Raw genomic sequence first — 23738 nt, forward strand, 5'->3', positions numbered from 1 at the left:
TCCTTTGTAAGTAACTTTCTGTCTCTCTCTGGCTGCTTTTAAGATTCTTACTTTGTCGTTGTTGTTTGCCACTTTAATTATAATGTGCCTTGGCGTCTGTCTTCTGGGATTCATTTTGCTTGGGACTCTGCGAGCATCTTGGATTTGTGTGGGTTTTTTCTTCTCTATCTCAGGAAAGTTTTCTGTCATTATTTCTTGAAATACTTTTTCCACGTCTACCTCAGTTTCCTTTCCTTCTGGAACCCCTATTATTCGAATATTATTTTGTTTTGTAATGTCCCAAAGCTCCCGTAGGCTCTCCTCCTGCTTTTTAATCTTTTTTTCTAGAAGCTGCTCTAATTGGGTATTTTTTTCCATCTTGTCTTCTAGCTCACTGATGCGGTCTTCCGCTTCATCTAGTCTACTCTTGATGCTTTCTATTGAGTTCTTCATGGTAGCGATGTCATTTTTCATTTCTTCTTGGTTCTTCCTCAATTCCTGATGGTTCTTCCTCATTTCTTCTTGGTTATTGTCAAATTTCTCTTCCATTCTTTTTAGCCAACCAATAATCATTATTCTGAACTCTTGCTCTGGTAGGCTGCTTGCCTCTGGCTCGTTTACTTCCTTTTCTGGTGATGCCTGCTTTTCTTTCATTTGTGGGGTGTTTCTTTGTCTTCCCATGGTATCTCTTTTCAGGATGTCTGGTTATGTGGTGTTCTTTCTCTTGCGTTAATTTATAGGTGCAAAATACAACACTACCATGTACAACACGAGAGGCACTTAACAGGAATGTATTTACAATATTAATAACCTCTAATAAAGGTAACCCCTAGCGATAGGCAAATTAGGGTATAGGAGAGAAGGAAGGAAGGAAGGTAAAAATAAAATAAAGAAAAATTAAAAAAAAAAAAAGTCAAAGAAGAAATAAAGTAATGACAAAATGAAGTTAGAAAACAGGGAGAAAAAGAAGAGAGAGAGAGAAAGAGAGAGAGAGAGAGAGAGAGAGAGAGAGAGAGAGAGAGAGAGAAGAAGCAAACTAAAAAAATGGGAAACAAACTATATATATGTGGAGAAAATTGCCATAGATCAACCACTGAGCCCAGCCAATGCCGGTAACAATACTTGGAGATTAATACAAACTACAATACAATATCCACTATTATTAAGTAAGGTTATGATATACAGAAGTCAAAGAAACAAACAAAAACAGAGGATTTAAAAAAAATTACAAAGCAACAATAACAACACTGGAATAAGCATAACAATTTCACTGAAAAGCACCAATATTCACAATAATCAACCTTCACTCAAACAATGAGAAAAGGATAGAAAGTAGAACCGTTTTTTTTTTTGTGTTTTTTTTAACTAGTTAATATAGTGCAGAGAGTGATATTTATACACTTGTATCAGGGGTTGGAACTTAGATCTATGAGTATAGTGAGAGCTTTAGCAGGGGGTATACAGAAAGAATAGAGGAAAAACTAAAGCCGGAAAGGGATAGGATAAACTGGAGACTAAAAGGTTAAAGTTTAGTAAGAGAGTGATGGGGTAAAGGTCGAATTGAGATAGGGTTGAATGATGCTATAGTAGAGATTAAAATAGAATGAAGGTTACTCCCAATGTAAAATAAAGACGAAGTAAAATGGTACTGGGGAGGAAAAGAAAAAGAAAAAAAAATTGCAAAATAGCAGTAGTAATAGTGAAGATAGAGATTGAAAAATGTAATAATTGAAAAGGTAAAATCAAGTAAGGAAAAAAGAAAAAAAATCGTTTCTGAAGTAAAAGATGTAAAAAATGAAAATTAAATAAAAAATGTAAAAAATGAAAATAAAATAAAGAATAGTATAATTAGCATAAAATTGTCCAGTAGAGTTCAATCACTTCCTCTGTTATTGTATTTGGTATGCCTGGTTCTTGGATCAGAGAGTCTTGCAGTTCCCAGCTTTCCACTGCACCTCAGTTTTGTAAGGTAGTCCTTAATTTTAGGCAGGCTATATCTTAGTTATTTGTGTCCATTTATTTATTTTTGATTAATTAAAAGAAAAAGAAAAAGAAAAAAGAAAAAAAAAAAAAAAAAAAAAAAAGGCAGTTTGTAGTTCAGCCCTTAGGTGTCAGTGTTACTGGTTTGACCTCCCAGACTTTGGTTGCTCTGGCCCTCTTTCTCTCTGGGGGCGGGCCCTCGCAGCTCTCCCGGGCTACAATATAGGCGGGGCCACGGCCGCTCTGGGGGCGGGGCCTCGCGGCGCTCCGGCCGCGGTGCTCTGGGCCGCTCTGGGGCCGGGGCCTCACAGCGCTCCTGGTGGCGCGCTCAGGGCCGCTCTGGGGGCGGGGCCTCGCGGCGCTCCGGGCCGCGGTGCTCTGGGCCGCACTGGGGCCGGGCCTCGCGGCGCTCCTGGTGGCGCGCTCAGGGCCGCTCTGGGGGCGGGGCCTCGCTGGAGCAATGGCGCTATCGCAGCCTGAACTCTCAGCCTAGCCACGCAAACTCTGACCTTTCTGTGGGTGGTTGAAGAGCTTCCTTGAATCCACCCGCTTGCTCCGATCGGGGCGCCACAGGTGCTCGATGGACTCCTCGGCTGTGGGTTTTCCAGGCCTCAGAGAAGCTGCTCCCTTCCTGGTAGGGTGGCGCCGCCTTTGCGCTGAGCCCGGAGCTCCGGGAGAAGTCGGGAGTGCTGGCCGCTTGGTCAGGAAAAATTGTCCAGCGGACACTTCCTTACCTTCCTAGAGTGATCCGCTGCCCCTTAGCTGCTAATCAACATTCCCTGAGCGACTCAGATGTTGCTTCTATCTGTTTTGGGACCGGGGTCAGAACAAGTCCGTCTGTTCGGTCGCCATCTTCAAGCTCCGCCTCTCATCGATGTTTCTAACTATCTATCCCTCTCTGTAAAAAATCAGTAAAATACATATTTTTTAAAATTGGTATTGTGACTGCATACTGAAAATGGAAAAAGCAAAGTGTCAATCAGGGGAGTTGGATCTTGTAAGCATGGCTTGTCCTCTCATATATTTTAGCATTCTCTTTGGACATTGTTTTTCCATATCATAGCTATATGGAGCGATGGAGCCAGAACTATAGAACTGACCTTTAGACCAGAAATGAGTGATTTTATAAACGTAAGTGTGAGTTGGTATACAGAATGGAAAAGAAGACATTGGAAGCATGTAGATTGTATGAAGAATCCTGCTGCATTGAATAAAGCATAGGGAGAGGAGGATAATATTCTAGTCTTTAATCTGCACCCAAACTTAATCTTTGCTCTGATATGTCCCTTGGTCACCCTTTAGTCTTCTTGTCTCCCTACTCAGTGTCCCTTATCTTCACCCCATTCTTTGACTAACCTCCATCCTTGGATCAGTTGTTTTCCTGACATCCTTTGTTCTCAGTTCACCATTCTTTCAGCTTTATTTCAAACTCTCTACCTAATTTAATGTTATATTTGTAACAAGCCAAACCTACTTGAATAATTTTCAGCTTTTTTGCTCTTTTTCTACTAGGTATGTTTTTTGTCTTTGTTTTCATGTTACCAAACAAAAGAGTTAAATATTTGCTTAAGAGTTTTTTCATCCCAGGAGATTATGTCTAAAACCTAAGAATCAACTCAACATAGGGCACTTGCATACAACCCCATTGTTTTAAGTATATGTTAAGATTTATAATGTGTGTTACTTTTTAATATTTATAGAAGTCCAGAAAGTCAATAACATGAAAGAGAGAAGCCAAGAAAATGAAGATATATATCCAATGCAAGCTTTATTCAGCAACAACAAAACACCAACTAAGGAGAGAAGTAAAACCTTAGGAGAAGAATTTAATATGGCCACAAACCCAGTGTCTTCAAGAGAAATATCTCATAAATGTGACTCATTTGGAACAAACTTGAAAAATGTTTCAGAATTAATTCTTAGTAATAGAATCCATGAGATAAAAAAGCCCAAGGATTTCAATGGATGTGTATTCCTTGATACTAAGCATGAGAAAATTCATACAATGAGCAAGCCCTGTGACAATGATCAAAAGAAGTCCCATAGTCATAATGATTCTTTTAGTCAACATCAGAAGAATTCAGCTTCAGAGCAACTTCTTAAATATAATAATTGTGGGAAAGCCTTTCACAAAAAAACAGCCTTTGTTACATATAAGAGAGTTCACACAGAAAAAAACTCCTCTGAAGGTAAAAAACATAGAACAACCTTCAAGCAAAAGTTGAAGTTCAGTGCTTATCTAAGAACTCTTAGGGAAAAGAAGCCACACGAATCCAGTAAAAATGGGAAATCTTCAAGGGTAAAGTTAATACATGCACATCAGAAAACTCACACAGGGGAGAAACACTCCGAATGTAATAAATTGGAGATATCCTGTAGCAAGAAGTCAAACCTTATTCAACATCAGAGAATGCACACAGAAGGAAACCCTGATGAGTATAATGAAAGTGAGGAAGTCTTGCAGAAGTCATATCACACTCAAGCTGAGAGAACTCACAGAGGAGAGAAAATCTATGACTGTAATAAACGTGGGGAATCCTTCTATGAAAAGTCATGCCTTTCTCAACATCAGAAAATTCATACAACAGAAAAACACAGTGAGTGTAATGGAAGTGAGAAAGCCATAAAGAAGTCACACCTCACTCAAAAACAGAGGATTAACACAGGAGAGAAAAGCTCTGAAGGTAGTAAGGGTGAGAAATCATCCTGCAAGAACTTGAAACTCAGTCAACATCAGAGAACATACTTGAGGAAAAGAACCAATAAATGTAATGAAAGTGGGAGGGCCTTAAGTAATAAGTCAGACCTCACTCAAAATCAGAGTGTTCACAGAGGAAAGAAAACCTATGACTGTAATAAATGTGGAAAAGGCTTCCATAAGAAAACAGACCTTACTCAACATCAGAGAACGCACATAGGGAAAAAACCCTATGAATGTAATGAATGTGAAAAGTCGTTCTTTGTGAAGTCCAATCTCACTGAACATCAGAGAACTCACACGGGAGAAAAACCGTATGAATGTAACGAGTGTGGAAAATCCTTCTGCCAGAAATCAGCCCTCACAGTGCACCAGAGAACTCACACAGGAGAGAAACCGTATCGATGTAATGAATGTGGGAAAACCTTTTGTGTGAAATCAAACCTTAATCAACATCAGAGGACCCACACAGGAGAGAAACCCTATAAATGTAATGAATGCTGGAGATCTTTCTGTGTGAAATCCAACCTTGTTGTACACCAGAGAACTCATACGGGAGAGAAACCCTACAAATGTCCGGAATGTGGGAAGACTTTCTATGAAAAGTCAGCACTTACAAAACATCAGAGAATTCACACAGGGGAAAAACCCTATGAATGTAATGAATGTAGCAAAACCTTCAGCCAGAGGTCAGCCCTCACCAAACATCAAAGAAGAACACACAAGAAGAAAACTCCTGTCAACAATCTCCATGGGCAGAAGCCTGCAAGTACAAGTCAAACTTATTGAACATCAGCAAGTTTGCAGGGTAGAAATGCTAAGATATCAACACACAAGGAACTCTTTATCAATAGGTTACAGCTAGTTGAAATGAGAGGATTAATATAGGAGTGAAACCCTTCGTATACTTGGAGTGCATGAAAAGCTTTCAACAGGTACTGTTGAAGGGAAATATGTCATTTTAGGAATATGAATTGAAATGTTATTGTAGAAATATTGTCTAAGTAGAGATCATATTTCAGATGTAGCACCAAACTTGTTATAGAAAAGACAATAGAAAATGTTCAGTTTTAAATGGAATGTGAAATGTGGAGCTGTTGTAGCCAATTATTAACTGATATGTGAATTCAACTTGTTCATATTATTTGTGATAACTTATTAATTGTAATTTTTATTTATGTTTACTGTACTTTGATTTTGTTTCATTTTGATTTTCATCACTTTTTATATTTTGTTCAAGGTTAATATTATTTTTAAAAATACTAGGGAACAAAGGAAAATAAAACAATCAAGAAAATCAAGAAGGCTAGTCCCAAATTATGAGTGGTGGAGATACTTGAAAAACGTTTTGAATGCAGAAAAATAAATAAACACTAAATGCAGGAGCTGCCCCCTGCTGGTCAGTGTGCTCCTACAGGGACTGGGGGACTCCGGAGGCAGGCGTGCAGAGTGGATAGGCCCGCCGGGGGGTGGGTCTGGTCTTACCGTGCACCTGCCACCCTGGCAGGGTTGAGGAGACTGAGCACCACCATCTTGTGGCTGTGGGCACTGCCATATTTGAGGGCAGGGCAGTCAATTAGCATATTTATTCCTTATTGGCTTCAGGTGTCACCATCTTTGCAACAGCATGAGGGTCATTTAGCATATCCCCCCTTTATTAGATAGGATTATACAAAAAGACATGAATATATAAAGTGAATTATATACCATGGCATTCATTGCAAGAATGCAAGGCTGGTTCAATACTTGAAATAAATCAATGTAATTCACCATATTAACAGACTAAAGAATAAATTATCTTTGGTGGCTATCACATGATCATATCAATGGGAAAAAAAATCAAATTAACCAAGGTATTTGAAAATCATGACAAAAACTCTCAGAAAAATAGGAATAGAGGGGAACTTGATAAGCAACATCTAAAAAAGCCTACAGCTAACTTTATACTTAACTAGAGGCCCAGTACACAAAATTCATGCATGGGGTAGGGGGGTCCCTCAGCCCAGCCTGCACACTCTCCAATCTGGGATCCCTTGAAGGATGTCTGACTGCCCTCTCACAATCCAGAACTGCTGGCTCCCAACTGCTTGCCTACCTACTTTCCTTATTGCCTCTAATTGCTTCTGCCTGCCAGCCTGATCACCCCCTAATCGCTCCCCTGCTAGCCTGATTGATGCTAAACTGCCCTCCCCTGCAGGCCTGACCCCCCCTGCAACTGCTCTCCCCTGCATGCCTGTGTCTCCCCCCACTGCCCTTCCCTGCAGGCCTGGTTGCCCCCAACTTCCCTCTGCTGTCTTTGTCACCCCTAACTGCCCTCCCTGCAGGCTTGATTACCCCCAACTGCCCTCCCTTGCAGCCTGGTCCTTCCCAACTGCCCTCCCCTGCTGGCCATCTTGTGGTGGCTATCTTGTGTCCACATGGGGCAGCCATCTTGTGTGTTGAAGTGATGGTCAATTTGCATATTACTCTTGTATTAGATAGGATAGAGGCCTGGTGCATGGGTGGGGGTCAGTTGGTTTGTCCTGAAGACTGTCCTGGATCAGGGTGGGGGTTCCCTTGGGGCGTGGGTGGCCTGGGTGAGGGGCCTGTGGTAGTTTGCAGGCTGGCCATGCCCCCCTGGCAACCCAAGTGGAGGCCCTGGTATCTGGGATTTATTTATCTTCTATAATTAAACCTTTGTAGCCTTCAGCAGAGGCCTGGGCCGGCCAGGGTGTGCAGGAAACTTGGCTTCCTCCATCCCTGGGGGCAACACTATCCTCCTGCTTGCTCAGTGGTTGGGTTAATTTGCATACTGGCTCCTGACTGGCTGGTGGGCATGGCTTGTGAGGCGGTGGAGGTATGGTCAATTTAAATATTACTCTTTTATTAGATAGGATGGTAAAAGACTGGATGCTTCATTCCTAAGAGTTGGAACAAGGCAAGTATATCTGTTGTTACCATTCTTATCCATCATAGTGCCGTAAGGCAAGAAAAGAAAAGAAAAACATTCACTTCAGCAAAGACGGAGTAAAATTATCCTGTTTGCAGATGACATAGTGATTGTCTAGAAAAATACCAAAGAATCTAAAAAAACTCACAAAAATCTCCTCAAACTAACAAATGAGTTCATCAAGTTAAACATACAAAATTCAATTGTATTTCTATATGCCAGCAATGAACAAATGGCTCCAAAATTTAAAATACAATATCATTTTTTAATACTTTTCAAAAATATTTTTTATTGATTTCAGAGTGGAAAGGAGAGATAGAAGAATCAATGATGAGATAGAATTATTAATCAGATGCCTCATGCACGCCCCACACTGGAGATTGAGCCCTGACTGGGAATTGAACTGTGACCTCCTGGTTCATAGGTCAATGCTCAACCACTGAGTCATTCTGGCCAGGCAAATCTTACTTTTTTCTGCTGATTCATGTATTTATAATCATCTTGGCCATGCGTATGTCTCCAGGTCAGTTAAATTTGGTAAGATTTGATAATAATTTCAGCCATGGGTTTTCATAACTTTGTTTCTCCCACAAGGTAATTATGTCTTTAGTCAAATAAATTGCCATTACAACATGGGAAATTTATCAAGTACTCTAACAAATTTACTAACTATAGGAAAACAAAACATTCAAAGCAAATGTTAATGTTTTAAATAAAATTCTATGGATCCAATGCCTGGATTAAAACAATATGACTTAAAACATTTCATTATTATGGTTTTAAAAAACACAATTATATATCGGCTTTACCTATATTAAGAAAATCTTATTTACAGAGATTTATAGATTTTAAGAAATTTATTTGACAAAAGATATAATACAATATCATTTTAGATTGCAGGCTCTGTCCTGGCCCAATCAGGGTGAGGGCAGAAGGCAGCCAATTGATGTATCTCTTCACATAGGTGTTTCCTTCTCTCCTCCTCCTCCTCCTCCTCCTCCACTTTCTCTAAAAAAGTTAATGGAAAAATATCCTCAGCAGTAAAGATGTCAATTCTCCCCATATTGATATCTAGATTTAATGCAAATTCCTATCAAATTCCTGAAGGAATATTTTGTAGCAATAGGCAAGATTATTCTAAAGTTTGTATGGAAAGAGAAAGAAACTAGAAGAGCTGAAACAATTTTGAAAAAGAGGAATAGAATTGATCAGTTTGCTGATTTGAAGGTTTATTATAAAGCTACAATAATCAAGACCATGTGGTATTGATGGGTGGGTAGACACATGATCGATGGAATATAACAGATAACCCAGAAATAGACCCACACAAATATGCCCCACTGGTTTACAGAGATGCAAAAGCAATTCAATGGAAGAAGAACGACTTTTCAACAAATGATGCTGGAGCAGTAGGACATCTATAGGAGCGTAAATGAGCCTCCACCATGGGCTTTAGGACTGGGAAAACCTGACTTGAATGCCAGATTTGCCATTTACCACTGTATGGTTTTGACTCGGTTATTAAACCTTGCCGAGCCTCAAACCCAAGCCTCATCCAAGGCACATTACATACAAATGCTGGAAAAATAAGTACATGAATGGGCTGTTTAACTTACTGACGCAGTTTCCCAAAATGGCCAGCAGAGGGCTCTAGTTGCTCATGAAAGACTCCACCATTTCTCTGCTCGGAAAGGTGCCTGCCTTCCAAACACCTTCTCATTTCAGCCACCCATCTTCATTAGCCCATATTAATGCATGGAGCTGGGGAGACGTTTTTCACAGTTATGTGTGTTACTACGTTTCCATCAAAGAGTCAGAGCAGATTATTTTAATTATAATACCACTACTTCCTTGCCTGCTTTAATTTTTTTTCTTATGGAATAGGCATGCATTCTCAATAGGGGCAATATTGAACCCAAGGTGGTGAAAATTAGTCAAATAAATGTTCTCCCGCGCCCCCAAAAATTCTTATATATTACAGTGGTTTGTAGCCCTCAAAACACCACAGTACATAAACAGATATATGGTATATCAATGGTATTAAATGTTTGTGGGGAGGACATAATTAGTAAAAAAAATATCTTAAAAGTCTCCTTGTGGGTGGGGCTTGCTATAGCTTAAACTTGAACTCAACTGTTCCATTCTAATCATCCCCACAAGTTTCCCCGTGCACCTACCTTACTCCCTCCTTCCCATTGCCCGCCCCTGCATCCCAAGCAACCACGGATCTGCTTTATGACACTAGAGATCAGTTTGCTTTTTAAAAAATAAAAAATAAAAACTGTTATACAAATGGAATCAAACACTATGTACTCTCTTTCTGACTTATTTCACTTGGCGCAATTATTGTGAGACTCATCCATGTTCTTGGATGTGTTGACAGTCCATTCTTTTTATTGCATTGTAGTATTCCATTGTAAGGACATATACGATTGGTTCATTCCTTCACTTGTTAACGTCTATTTGGGTTGTATTCAGTTTGAGGCTATCATGAATAAAGGCTGCTATGTGTATTCATGTACAAGTCTTTGAACGGACATGTGTTTTCATTTCTCTTGAGTTACCAACACCTAGGAGTAAAATTACTGGGCTGTTTGGCAAGTGTATGTTGCTCTGGGGCTGTTAAAGTCCCTCTCCCCAGGCAATGGCGCCCCTTCCCCATGCCTCTGGGAGAGGCCACCGTGGTTCAGAAGGAGTCTTTCCAGGGGAGACTTCTTAAGTGATGTCAGATACCCACACCCACCCTTCGGAAAGTAGGGAATTGACAGCCACTTCCAACTATGCCAAGATGAGTTTATGCACCTCTCCAGAGAAGAGAAAATACACATAATTTCAGGTATACTAGAGTACACCTGCTATGGTACCAAAGTGTGAACAATACAAGAAAGCACCACGGAGAATATGAAAACCGCCCACAACACCACCATACTTACACCAAGAGGTGAGGATGGCTGAGTCTGCGGTGTTTCTTCCAGTCTTTCTCTATGCATATTGCACATAGAAATGTGTGGTGTGTGTTTCTGCCACACCACATGTTTTCCCCCATTTAACTTTCCTGATCAGGTGGTTGGCCACTTCTCAAGAGTCACAATTTCTTGTTTAGTTTCTAGATCTGAGCCAGTTTTAGGATTCCAGACACTCTGACTGAAGGAAAGGCTGGCATGGAGACAGCATGTCCAAACCTGGGAATACTGCACAGATCCCAGTGCTGGGTGGAATGAAGGCTTCCATCACAGAGCGAGGTCCACAGCAGGAAAGAGCCTGGCAGCAGGTCTAGGCTGCAATGCACGTGGCCGCCAGGCTTGGCCCATCTGGCCTAGCAGGCCCTGCGGGTTAGAGGTAAGACACTGAGTGGAGTTTTGGTCGAGTCTTGTGGGGAAACCACACTTGGATCCCTCGGGTTCTGGAGCCAGGCCACATCATCGGCCGCAGAGAAGCACATGCGTTTCTCTAAGATGCGTATGCTGCTTGCAAGGTAGGGATGAACCCCTGACCCTGGGAGAACACATGGCTGTGCAGCCAGAACTATCCACAATGAGCTGGATTCTGTCCAATCAATCAACTCCTAAGATTGGTGCACCCAGCAGCATGCCAGGGTGGGTGGCCCCAGTACATCCGGGACTGAGCAGGGGAGGACCAGATGGCAGGAGGGAGCTGCATGAGCAAGCAACCAGACCCCCGTTTCACCCACTGTTGCCTCTCCCTCTGCTTCCCCCTGTGGCCGACTGGGATGAGATGAGGGTCCCTCATGACCAGTCCACTGAGGAACACGAAGCCTCCACTCGGCATATGGGTGTGTTGCCCGGTTTGGATGGTAAGTGGATGTGCACATCCATCATGGCCTGGGACCAGGGAGGGTTCAGATCTCTGAGGAACGAGCGCTGAGGTCACGCCACTGCGACCAGCAGAGGCGCTAAGAGTGAGGGGAATCGAGAAAGGGCAGTAGAGAAGAGAGCTTTTCTGAGCAGCTGCCCCTGCTCAGCACCACCTACCTACGCACCTCTTGTTACAAAGGCAAAACAAATTTCCTGTGTTTAAGCCACTGTGATTCAGGTTTCGGTTGCATGCAATTCTTGCTAATACAGTATTCCTGACAGCAGTGCATGCCTGGGTTTTGTTCTTTAATCTTATTTAGCAGACTTTGGGTTTTAATGGGACAATTCAGCTCCTTTGAGATTAGAACAAAATGGATATGCTTTATTTTATTTCTTCCACTTTAATCCGGGCTTATTATTTACTTTTCTTTGTTATTTCTCTCTTCTTTTTCTTACCTTTGCTGGCTTGACAACATAGCCACTTATTATCTTTTCTTTTTTTCTTTCGGATTTTGGTATTCTACAGAATAGCGGTTGCTTTTCCTTTTTAAGGAAGGCACGTAGGTATTTTCCTTTGCTGGCTCGCTGGGGTGCACACTCTGAATAAAATACATAATCACGCTTATATCCTCTTCCATTATATAAAAATGCCATCTATTTCTCCACATTAAGATGACCCACTTACAATACGTTTACATCTCTGTGTTCCCAACGCCCCCCCCCCCAAAGAAATGTAAATGCTTTTATTCTCCGTCTCCCCAAATACCAGATCAAGACCCTCCCGTTCTTAGAGTCCCGTTTTATTAGTCTTTTTCCCCTCAGAAGTTGGTAGGTATTATTACTTCATTATTTGCTTCCAGTTGCTGATGAAAAGTCATTGTTTGCTTTCAGTATGTCAGAGAAGAAGTCCAATACTAGTCTCATTGTCTGTCTTTGTAAGTTACCTACGCTCCCTCTCTGGAAGCTGGAAAGCTTTGCATTTATACTTGGAGCTCAGTCCTTTCCCCAGGACATACCTAAAGGGGAGTATAATCTCTATATATAAAAGCTTAAGTGACCGAATGTCTGGAAGGACTGGAATGACCAGGACAACCAGTCAACCAGTAGCTATGATGCACACTAACTGCCAGAGGGCAGACACTCAATGCAAGAGCTGCCCCATGGTGGTCAGTGTGCTCCACAGTCAACCTCCTGCAGCCCTTCCCCCCAGCCAGCCAGCCCCCAATCAGCCCCAATTGGGGCGAGGCCAGCCAACCCACCTCTCGTGGCCCTTCCCCCAGGCTGGCCAACCTCCTGTGGCCCCTCCCCTGGTAGCCCATAGGCCAACCTCCCATGGCCCCTACCCCTGGCGGCCTGATCCGATGGATCCCGATTGCTGGCTAGGCAAATGACTCCACCCACGCACGAATTCATGCACTGGGCCTCTAGTATTTTATAACTCCTGTTTGGAATTCATGGAACCCTTTAAATCTTCAAATCAAGTCTTTATTGGAAAAATGTCCTCCACTATTTTGTTTAATTATTGCTCGTCTTCCATTTCCTTTATTTCATCAATATTCAACGTTCCAATAAAAATAATAATAAAAATACTGAATAGCTTAAATACACAGGTATTTGGTCACCTGCGTCATTCCCTTGAACCTCTTCTATTTCACCTCTCATAATTCCCATCTCTGTGGATTTCTGATTTGTGTGATTTATTTCTCCATTTGGTGTTCCAGGTCAGGCTTCAACAGTGACCCTCCTCTCCCGTGACTCATCTCCTGAGGACTTCAGTCTGAGCACAAGATTTTCCCTTGATCCAGAATGTGTGTGTGTGTGTGTGTGTGTGTGTGTGTGTGTGTGTGTTGGTGAGCGTGAATGTGTGCACGCTGCACCTACAACTCCTTAGGTGTTGTTTCCATCATCGGTTGCTGTTGAGGGTGTCCTCTCTCTCCACCAGGAGGTTGTACTCGCAGTTCTCTGAGATGTGCCAGTTCCTTCTCCTCTCACTCTGGGGTCCCGGTGGGCACGTCGGCATCTTCATTTGCTGGCTCGCCGGGGATCAGTGGCAGAGTCAGCTTCCCGAGGACTGGACGGCGCAGCAGTCTTGGTGCTCTGGGTCTGCGGCGCCCCCGCTGGTGAGTTGTTGGTCCCGAAGGACTCCCTCTGCACTCTTTCCCCTCAGCTGGCATGTTCTCTGGGAAGAAAAGCTTTGGCACATTTGTTTACTCCCACACAGCTTTCTGAGAGCCAGAGCAGCGAGCCCCAAGCACAGCGTGTGGGCAGGTGCAGCCTCTCTCTCAGGAGCGCCTTAGATTTTCATAAGTCACTTTCCTTCCGACCATCGCTCCTGGGCCTGGGCCTCTGGTCCCCGAGCTCTCTCCGGGCCTAGAGGGGAAAGTTGCTCTGCCAACTCCCTCCTTCTGGACTCGGGAGATGCACTAGACCTTGCTTTTGTCCTAACCCTCAGAGCAGCTTGCTCAACACAGGTTCAGGAGCTGGTTTTAGATGGAATGATGTACTCAACCATCTCCCCAGTATTCTTAGAGGAAATTTCACTGCATTCCAAAAGGCAAAACATACCACAAGCCATTTCGCAGACCACAATGCAAGAGAACTGGAATTCATCAACCTGAAAAGCCAAATAATCAAACCAAAACCTCACCTCCAGCAAAACTCCTATAGACACAAATATACAGAATCTACTCTTTTAACTGTCTCCTCTCAGGTCAAAGAGAAAATCCAAATCCAAATTATAAATTATTTCTAGTGACTAGCAATGAGAACACAAAATATAAAAATCTATGAGATGAGACTGGAGGAGAATTCAAAGGAAGGCATGCAGATTTACACAACTGTCTTAGAAAAACAAACAAAAAGATTTAAAACAATGACAAGCTCACTGGTAAAGATAGCAGATTGGACATTCAAGTTTAATTTTGCTCACACTGAGACACCTATTAAAAATAGAATACAGGGAATTTATTTCCACCTCTGTATTCTGTACCATTTTAAATCCCCAAATAAGGCAGAAGAATGTTACAATCAACATTTCTATATAAACCATCTGGATTCACCTATTGTTAAGATTCTTTTTATTTCTATATCTCTTTGTACATGGTACACCTTTTTTTCTGAGTCATTTAAAAAATAAATTACCAATATTATGACACTTCACTCTTAAGCATGCATCTCTTAATCATAAACACAATCTCCTATTGTCACAGTTGGCTTCCTTAGAAGAAACACTCTGAAACAAAGATGTGTGTGTGTGTGTGTGTGTGTGTGTGTGTGTGTGTGTGTGTGAAGGGCCCTTGGGACCAACATCTCTGAAAGGGAAGGAAGGCTTGGGCAGAGTGGGGAAGTGGGCTGAGATACAGCGTCAGTAAGAGCATCAGCCCGCTCTTTGAGGGGCTCTGAAGCTGGGATGGCACTTCATAGCTGAGCCACATTGGCATGAGGGGAGCTGGGTCTTCACAGCCCCAGGTGACCCGGTGATTGGGCATGGGCTGCCCTGAGAAAGGGCTTGGCCGTAGGTGAGGCAAGTCTCTTCAGCCCAGGCACACCCTGAGGAGTGCTGACAACTGAGGACTATTTGCTGGCAGTGACGCCGGCAGCCACGGGAATCAGCCCTCACTCCTGAAGGGAGATCTGGGCAGGGCGTCCAGTATCGGCTACAGACCACACCGTTGCCACGCAGTGCCACTTCCTCCATTGAAGTTCTAGGGGCTACTCTCAGAATTCCAATAGGCACCCTCCCTGAAGGAAACTTGTAAGAGAAAGGTTGCAACCCCATGCATCTGGCCTCCGGGCCACAATGACATGCTTGCTCCATCAATGTGTTTGGGATTCAAACATTGGCGTTGACCAGGGAGCAAACAGAAAAGCAGGAGTAGCTCTATTCACATCAGACAAGTTGGACTTCGAGATAAAAATTCCAAAGTGAATAAGGAAGAGCATTACTACTTATTCACAATGTATGAAGAGCATGCAATGAGCATAAAACTTCCTGCCCCAAGCCACAGAGCAGGTAAATAGAGACAGTAAAAATTATTAGAAATAAAAAGAGGATCTCATGAAAACACAACTTCAGTAGGAGGCTTTGCGATATCTCTTTAAAATTAGTTGCTCTGCTAGGGGAAAATATATCTACAAACTCAAACAAACAAATAAATAAATATTTCTTCAAATACAAAGTATACATTTTATACATACTCAAGCATTTACCAAAATTTATCATCTGCTTGGTCATAAGGAAACCCTTGGGAAATTCAATAAATGAGATATTTCATATGCTATCTTCTGTGCTCATCATTCAACAAAGAAAAAGAAGTAAATTATCTAAAAGGTTGCCAAAATGTGCCAATTACTCGGAAATTCAGTATAAGAAATACACTGTTTGATAACTCTTGGATCAAAGGAGAGCCAAAGTGAAATTCCAAATTATCTAGCAAACATTGGGAGACTTCTTGAAAAAGCTATACTCAAAGGAAATTTTATAGCCTTAAGTAACTTTGCCAACAATGCAAAGAACCTAATACTTGTACCTGAATCAGTTTGAGCATTGCTCTGAATTTGTAGCCACACCCTACTACAGCCCACTCTTCTTCCCCACCTCTTATGGCCTCTGTCTTCACACATATTGCCATAGAAGTTGATTCTAATGATTAAGCAGGAAACAAGTTTATTAGAGAGATATTGAGTAGCTCACAATATTGCTGTGAGGGTTAAAGAGCCAGACTCAAGGTTAATCAGTGCCAGCCTAAACCATACCCAGTGCTGCCTAGTGAAGAAACTGCCCGCTGCTGTCACCATCCCTCCAATGCCAGGACCTTGACCTTGAAACCGCTGCTGGGACTGCCACCCTCAAAGCCCACTGCCTGAGCCACCTGGGCTTATGGAAATGGAAACTCCATGCAGGACTGGGTTCCCCATGCAGCTTCCTTCCCATTCATTCCATGAAGGTCAAATACACAATCTTCATAGTGAGGGAAGCTGGGAATTCGAGTTCTGATTAGTTTCTCCAAACACAAAAGAGCTACTCAAAAGATGATGGGAAGTGGTGAATAAGGCAGAAGTCTATTTCAAGCAATAAGATAGATATACCCCTCATGAGGTAGATAAAAGATAAGTGCAAGAGAACAAAATGTGTAAGAAATAGTTCTGGCATACTGATTATCTGGAATAGTGCCGTTCGATAGAAACATAATGCAAGCTGTGAGCATAATTAACATTTTTCTGGTAGCTCCATTAAAAAGAGTAAAGAAAGAAAGATGTGAAGTTCATTTTAATGTTTTATTTAATCCAGTATATCCAAAACATTCTGATTTTACATGTAGACAATATAAAAGTTATTAATAAGAAATTTTACCTTTTTTTTTGTCTTGGAAATCTGGTGCATGTTTTAAACTTACAGCCCATTTCAATTCAGAGCAGTTCACATTTCAAGTGCTCACTAGCCACATACAGCTGGAGGCCACCACACTGGAGAGTGTAGAGGGAGAAGAAATAAAATCGGAACGCTGTTTCATGTCATTTACACAAAAATAAGTTCCAGCTAAATCAAAGACTTAAATCTAAAAAATAAAGCCAAGAAGATCTTAGAAGTAAACATACAACACTACATCTACTGAGCACTCAATGAGCTCTTTCTGTCCATCTACAACACAGATGGCAGATGTAGGGTTGATATCTATCTATACCAGTGTTTCCCAAACTTTTGACATATGTGTACCCCTTCTATAATTTTTGTAACACTGAGTACCCCTCGTACTCATGAGAACGTAGAATTAGGCACAGCTAAGCATGATGCAATGCATATCCCCACCAAACGCCGGTGCAACGTGTACCCCCACCAAACTCTTCCCATACACCTGGAGGTACACGTACCACACTTTGGGAAACACTGATCTATACAAAGAGCTTTTGCAAATTCCTATCAGGATCAGAATGATCAGAAGCTATCACTAGACTATTTTTTTTTTTAATCCAAAGGCAGAATAAACCTAAAAAAAGATGTTCAGCTTCCCCAGGAGTCAGGGAAATACAAATTAAAAAACAATGAAATATCACTTCATTCACATCACACTAGCAATTTGGAAGCATGATAACACCTGCTACAGGCTGGGTAGGGACTGTCTTCATCACATCACAGTAGTTAGGACCTTGCTGGAGAGCAATCTGGCAACATTTATCAAAATAAAGCAGCTCCGTGTATGCTTTGAGCCAGCAATCCCTCGCCTGAGACTCCAGCCCATAGAAATAAAAGCACTGGAATGTATGTAAATTGTATCCTCAGTGATCACGGTGGCAATAAAACCCTACAACCCAAGTGCTATACCCATCGGTAGAACGGTTGAATCAATTGTGGTACATTTACATCATGGCATGTTGTAACACCATTAACAAAGAATGTCTTAAATGTCTGTGTACTGACTTGAAGGAGCTTCCATCTTCCATCTCTGCAAGATGCAAAGAAATGGCCCAGTGGGTGTGGCTCAGTGGTTGAGTGTCAACCTATGAACCAGAAGGTCACAGTTCAATTCCCGGGCAGGGCAACATGCATCATTATTTTTGTCTTTTCAAATAATACTGATTATTTTTTCCTTGAAATCCCTTTTACCTATTGCTATGATTGCTTGCACCACTTGCTCCCCCTTTGCTGGCATTTGCCTGGTATATCTTTTTTTATTTCAGTATTTTTTCAGTCTTTATCATTCTGTTTTTGCTGTCTCATAAAACAGCATACACTTTGACTATTTTACTAAATTCAAGTCTCTGTTTTTTTAACCGTGAATTTAATATGTTCACATTTATTTATTTTTTTTTAAATATATTTTATTGATTTTGTACAGAGAGGAAGGGAGAGAGATAGAGAGTTAGAAACATCGATGAGAGAGAGTCATCGATCAGCTGCCTCTTGCACACCCCCCACCGGGGATATGCCCGCAACCAAGGTACATGCCCTTGACCGGAATCAAACCCGGGACCTTCAGTCCCCAAGCCGACGCTCTATCCATTGAGCAAAACCGGTCTCGGCTGTTCACATTTATTATTATTACTAGAGGCCCAGTGCATGGAATTCTGGGCCTGTGCAGGGTGGGGTGTCTCTCAGCCCAGCTTGCACCCTCTCCAATCTGGGACAGCCCTCTCACAATCCAGGACTGCTGGACTCCCAACTGCTCGCCTGCCTGCCTTCCTGGTTGCCCGCTTAACCACTTCTGCCTGCCAACCTGATCACCCCCTAACCACTTCCCTGCCAACCTGATTGATGCCTAACTGCTCCCCTGCCAGCTTATTTGCCCCTAACTGCCTCCCCTGCAGGCCTGGGTCCCCCCATAACTGCCCTCCCCTGCAGGCTTAATCATCCACAACTTCCCTCCCTTGCAGGCCTGGTCCCTCCCAACTGCCCTCCCCTCCTGGCCATCTTGGGTCCACATGGGGGCAGGATCTTTGACCTCATAGGAGCAGCCATTTCGTGTGTTGGAGTGACGGTCAATTTTCATATCACCCTTTTATTAGATAGGATAGAGGCCTGGTGCATGGGTGGGGGCCAGCTGGTTTGTCCTGAAGGGTGTCCTGAATCAGGATGGGGATTCCCTTGGGGCATGGGGAAGCCTGGCCAAGGGGCCTGTGGTGGTATGCAGGCCGGCCACACCCCCTAGTGACCCAAGCGGAGGCCTTGGGTATAGGAATCTCTTTCACAGCCTGCATGGAAAGAGTTCCAATTCAGGGTTCAGGTTCTGGAGAAGGGCCGCATAAAAATGAAGAGACTTGAGACTTGAAGCAATTCAGCTTGGTGATATGAGGGACCAGGCAGTAGTCCAACTCTAGTGGGAGAACTACTACTGCTCTGGCCCTGCCATCCCCTTTTATTGAGGCTTTGGGGAAAACATCTTAGGCAACATAAACAGAAATTTACATGTAGCCATTAGGCAGGAAATAACAGAAACTTACACGGGACAAACAAGATAGATTCTGCTTCAACTAACAATATCTCAACTAAAGGTTAGAGCAATTAAGGTTGTTGATCAGCCTTCCTGGCTTCCTGTCATCTCTTTTTTAGTGAAACTGATTTGCTTTCCAGCACCTGGGATCTGGGGTTTATTTACCTTCTATAATTGAAACTTTGTAGCCTTGAGGGGAGGCCAGGGCAGGCCAGGGCAGGCGGAAAGCTTGGCTCCCTCCATTGTCAGGGAAACCCAAGTCTCCTGCTCACTCAGTGGCTGCAGCTATCTTGGTTGGGTTAATCTGCATATTCACTTCTGATTGGCGGGTAGATGTGACTGGTGGGCATAGCAGAGGCATAGTCAATGTGCATATTTCTCTTTTATTAGATAGGATTGCCATATTCACACATTTCTTCCCATTTACCATGCATTTTTCTACTGGATAGGCTGTTTTCATGTTTCTTTTTCACCCTTCCTTTTTGAATAGTTGATAGCATTTTATTTGTTCCCGATTAATTTGTCTTCTAATGACATGGAATATATATATTCTCTCTCTTCCTATTATATGTATATTTTTGAAACACATAGTTAAGCATATTCTTTTCTTTTTTTCTTCTTCTTCTTCTTTTTTTTTTTTTTTTTTTTTTTTTTTTTTTAGTTAAGCATATTCTTAATCAATATCCAGAGTTAAATAGTATCTATATTTTCCTATTACATAGAATGGAAATTTTAGCATGCTATTACTTCCCTCTTCTTCCTCCTTTCCAAACTGCAAGCCTCTCCATCCCATGTGATCATCTCAAATTTTAGCTAATCATTATAAGAAGATATTTATTTTAGACTTATAAATCAATGTTGCTGGTTTCCTTACTTACCTCTGCTTCTTATACCCATGTTTTCTTCCTGAATTCATTTGCTCTTTTACACCAGTGGGTTCTCAAGCAGAGGACATACCACACCCCTTTCTATTGTGGGGTATTTTGTGTTGTCACAGTGAATAAGGAAGAATACTGCTGGCATTTAGTGGATTGCATTGTGTGGATCAGTCTTACACAATAAAGAATTGTCTACCCAAATGCCATCAGTACCCTATTGGGAAATGCTATTCTACATGGACTGTGAGTTTAAACTTTTAAAGTCCATTTGTGTCTTAAAATGTCTTTAAGATGCTCTCACATTTGCTTGATAGCTTGGTTGGGTAAAGAATCCTAAATTAACAAGTATTTCACCAGAGAACTTTGAAGATACCATTCTGCTGTCTTGCTTACAAAGCTGTAAATGAGAAGATTGAAGTCAATCTTATTCTCATTCCATCCTTGATCATTTCCCCCCCACACTCGGGAAGCTTTTAGGATTTCTTTTTTATTCTTAGTGTCCTGAAATGTCATCACCAGGTACTTAGATGCAGGTTGTTTTACATCCTTTCTGTCACTTACAGGAATTACTTCCTAGGTCCTCTCAACATAAGAGCTTTGTATAATATTGAATTATAATAGCAGTCAGCTATCAGACCCAGCAGGGGTTACCTGAGCCTCCTGTGAGACCAACTCTCTGCCTCTGATAGAAAGAGAAGAAAAATGACTAAGTTCCAAACAAATTTCTTGAATTACTGCCTCTCCTTCCTCTGTTTTCTTCTCTCATTCTGTAGCTCACATTAAGGGACAGTGGAACTTTTATATCTGTCCTTCACGTCTCTTAACACTTTGTTCAGACTTTCCATCTATTTATTCTTTTGCACTGCATTCTGGGAGAATTCCTTAGTTTGATCTTCTAGTTCACTGATTAACTCTTCAGTCCACTTTGCTATTCAACCCATCTATTGAGATTTTTTTTTTTATTTAAAAAAGAATTATTTTTCTTTTGAAAAGAATCAAACTTGGCAGTTTTTAAAACCTATAGGTGCTTTAAAATTTTTGATACAATAGTCTCTTTCATTTGTCCAAGATATGAATGATGCCTGTTCTGTAGTCTGGTTCTTTTAACTCAGATTCATCATCTCTTAAACAGGAATAATAATAATAATACCTACCCACTCAGTGTCACTGCAGTGATGAGAGTTAACAACATGATACCTGGCGCATAGTGCACTGAAATGCCTGTTTAATGAAAAGCCAAAGCAAAATAATATATATAGAATACCTGACACATACCCAGTCAGTGCTCATTACGTGGAAGCATATTACTATTATTATCCTTGTCCTCCTTATCAGTATTCGCTGAGACAATGGCGTTCAGGGATTTTACATTCTTGTTTCAATATGAGAACACCATCACCCTTCCCACCCCCAGATCCACGGCACGGACTGCTTTGTGACTGTGCAGAGGCACGAATTTGAACTACAAGTTCCAAGGCTGGTGAGTGGGAGTGGGAATGTGCCCAGCATCTGTCTCCAAAAATGGCTGTCTGATTCTATTTAGTCCACGAAGCCCGTTAGCCCTCACCACCCACGCTGGAAGGCAGACGTCACTACCCAGTTTCATAGGAGGACAAGCCTGAAGGCGTGACAAGCTAGTCACAAGGCCGTGGGCTTGGCAGTCAGACAGATGGAGTCTCTTGACTCAAGAAATGAATTCTCTGAGCCTCAGTTTCTTCTTCTCTGTAATAGGCCTCACAGTTGCCTTTTTTGTCAATTCTTTTGAAGTGCCACCTGTCACTCTTCCCTCCACGCCAGGACAAATGCACTGTGGCCTCTTCCAAGGGTTAGAGCCATTCAGGGTGAACTCTCACCACATTTCACTTTGCTGGGAAATCAGCTCATTATGTGTGCCTCCGTGCCTCCCCCCACCTCCCTCACCACCACCACCAGATAGGGAGTAGCTTGAGAGAAGCACAGGAGGCGACAATAAGATGACTTCCCAAAAATCTTAGAAATAAGGCTTCCCTCTGATAATTAAATGATTAAAAAAAAGGGGGGATGGAAGCAGAGATTTAGAATGTCACCCGTGTGGTCATTAAGCTGCGGTCTCTCCGCTCCAAACCCACCGTGCCCTCGCCTGCTTTGTGATGCTGGACCTGGGCTTCCCAGAACTGCTGAGTGGCTTTGCCAGCAGCTCCCTCCCTGTCTCTGCTAGGGGGGGTGCTCCTGGGAAGCTGCACGCCTGGAAGAGGAGGCGGACGTGCTCCCTCCTGTTCCCCGGGGAGTCCTATGAGCATCACCCCAGCACCACCTATTCACCGTGGCAGGTGGATCCGGTTCAGTTTTCCCCACACGTGCAGAGGGCCTCCTTGTGCCCCTGCAGACACAAGGCTGACAGCAGCCCCTCCTCAGCTGACTCCTCACAGGTCCTCCTCTGAGCTCAGAACCCCAGCCAGTGACCCCCTCAGAGGGCTGTTTCAGGAACCTCAGGACTATCTCTAAGTTTTTGTTTTGTTTTGTTTTTTTAAATATATTTTATTGATTTTACACAGAGAGGAATTGAGAGGGACAGAGAGTTAGAAACATCGATGAGAGAGAGTCATCAATCAGCTGCCTCTTGCACACCCCCCACTGGGGATGTGTCTGCAACCAAGGTACATGCCTTTGACCGGAATCGAACCCGGGACCTTTCAGTCCGCAGGCCGACGCTCTATCCACTGAGCCAAACCAGTCCCGGCCGATCTCTAAGTTTTAAGAATTCCAAGGCCTTTCCTTTGCTCCTTCAGCCTTAGAGACAGTGGGTAGATGCTTCCTGAAGTCACTAATCTGTGTAACCAGAGGGTCCTTTTAATCCTCTTTTAGATCCCTACTTAACCACGTGGCCCTAGTTGACAATTCCTTATATTGATTTCTCTCTTTCAATCTCCTTTCCAGACCCTACTCAACAAATCCCCCTTAAAGGGGTAGACCGTCCCCCCAGGACAAGAAGAGACTATATGCCTGAATTCAGGCATAAAACCTCCAAAGGAAGAAGGTGCCCTTCAAAGGGGGTTCGTCAGCCGTAGAAGCCTAAACCAATGAGAGTGAGCAGCACAAACCCAGCAGGACATCCTCAGCAGTGACAGAGGGCAAACCATCGCCTTCTCTAGCCCGGATCACAGCAACTTAAATCACATCGTGTTATTGCCCTGCTCACAACTCTCTAATGGGCTCCCAGTGCACATAGAACAAAAGTGAAACTCTTCACAGCAGAGCTGACGAGGCCTTGCATGGGCTGGCTTCTTCCTCACTTCCTCTTCCCTTTGCTTTTATGCTCCAACCACTCAGTTCAAGCCAGGATCTCTCCTCCCTCCAGATCCCCCCATGTTGTTGGAACACCCTACCCTCCAACCTTCACCTGGAAAACTCCTATTCATCTATCAAGTCTCCACATCATCACCACGTCCTCAGAGAGGACCCCCATGGTCATGCAGTCCTTCTGCTTTAGCTGTCAGAATGTAGAGAAGTGAACCTAATCGTTTTCCCGGAACAGGCATCACAGTTGGTAAT

General features: G+C 42.7%; 1 protein-coding gene across 3 annotated transcripts in view; it reads left to right on the forward strand.

Moving 5' to 3' along the window:
- The window catches only part of ZNF334 (zinc finger protein 334), a 40138-nt gene extending 16533 nt beyond the window's left edge, over positions 1–23605 (forward strand). Inside the window, exons 5-6 of one of the 3 annotated variants that reach the window (XM_084888976.1) lie at positions 13344–13521; positions 23124–23605. In XM_084888976.1, coding sequence (XP_084745102.1) covers positions 13344–13521; position 23124 — 179 coding nt within the window. In that variant the 3' untranslated portion in view covers positions 23125–23605. Of the gene's footprint in view, positions 1–3659; positions 6196–13343; positions 13522–13622; positions 13734–23123 lie in introns of those variants that run through there. The other 2 variants (XM_084888975.1, XM_084888974.1) reach the window with 2 other exon arrangements.
- Positions 23606–23738: the final 133 nt, after the last annotated feature.

The sequence above is a fragment of the Pipistrellus hanaki genome, assembly GCF_964339955.1.
Source record: "Pipistrellus hanaki genome assembly, chromosome: 6".
Lineage (NCBI taxonomy): Eukaryota > Metazoa > Chordata > Mammalia > Chiroptera > Vespertilionidae > Pipistrellus > Pipistrellus hanaki.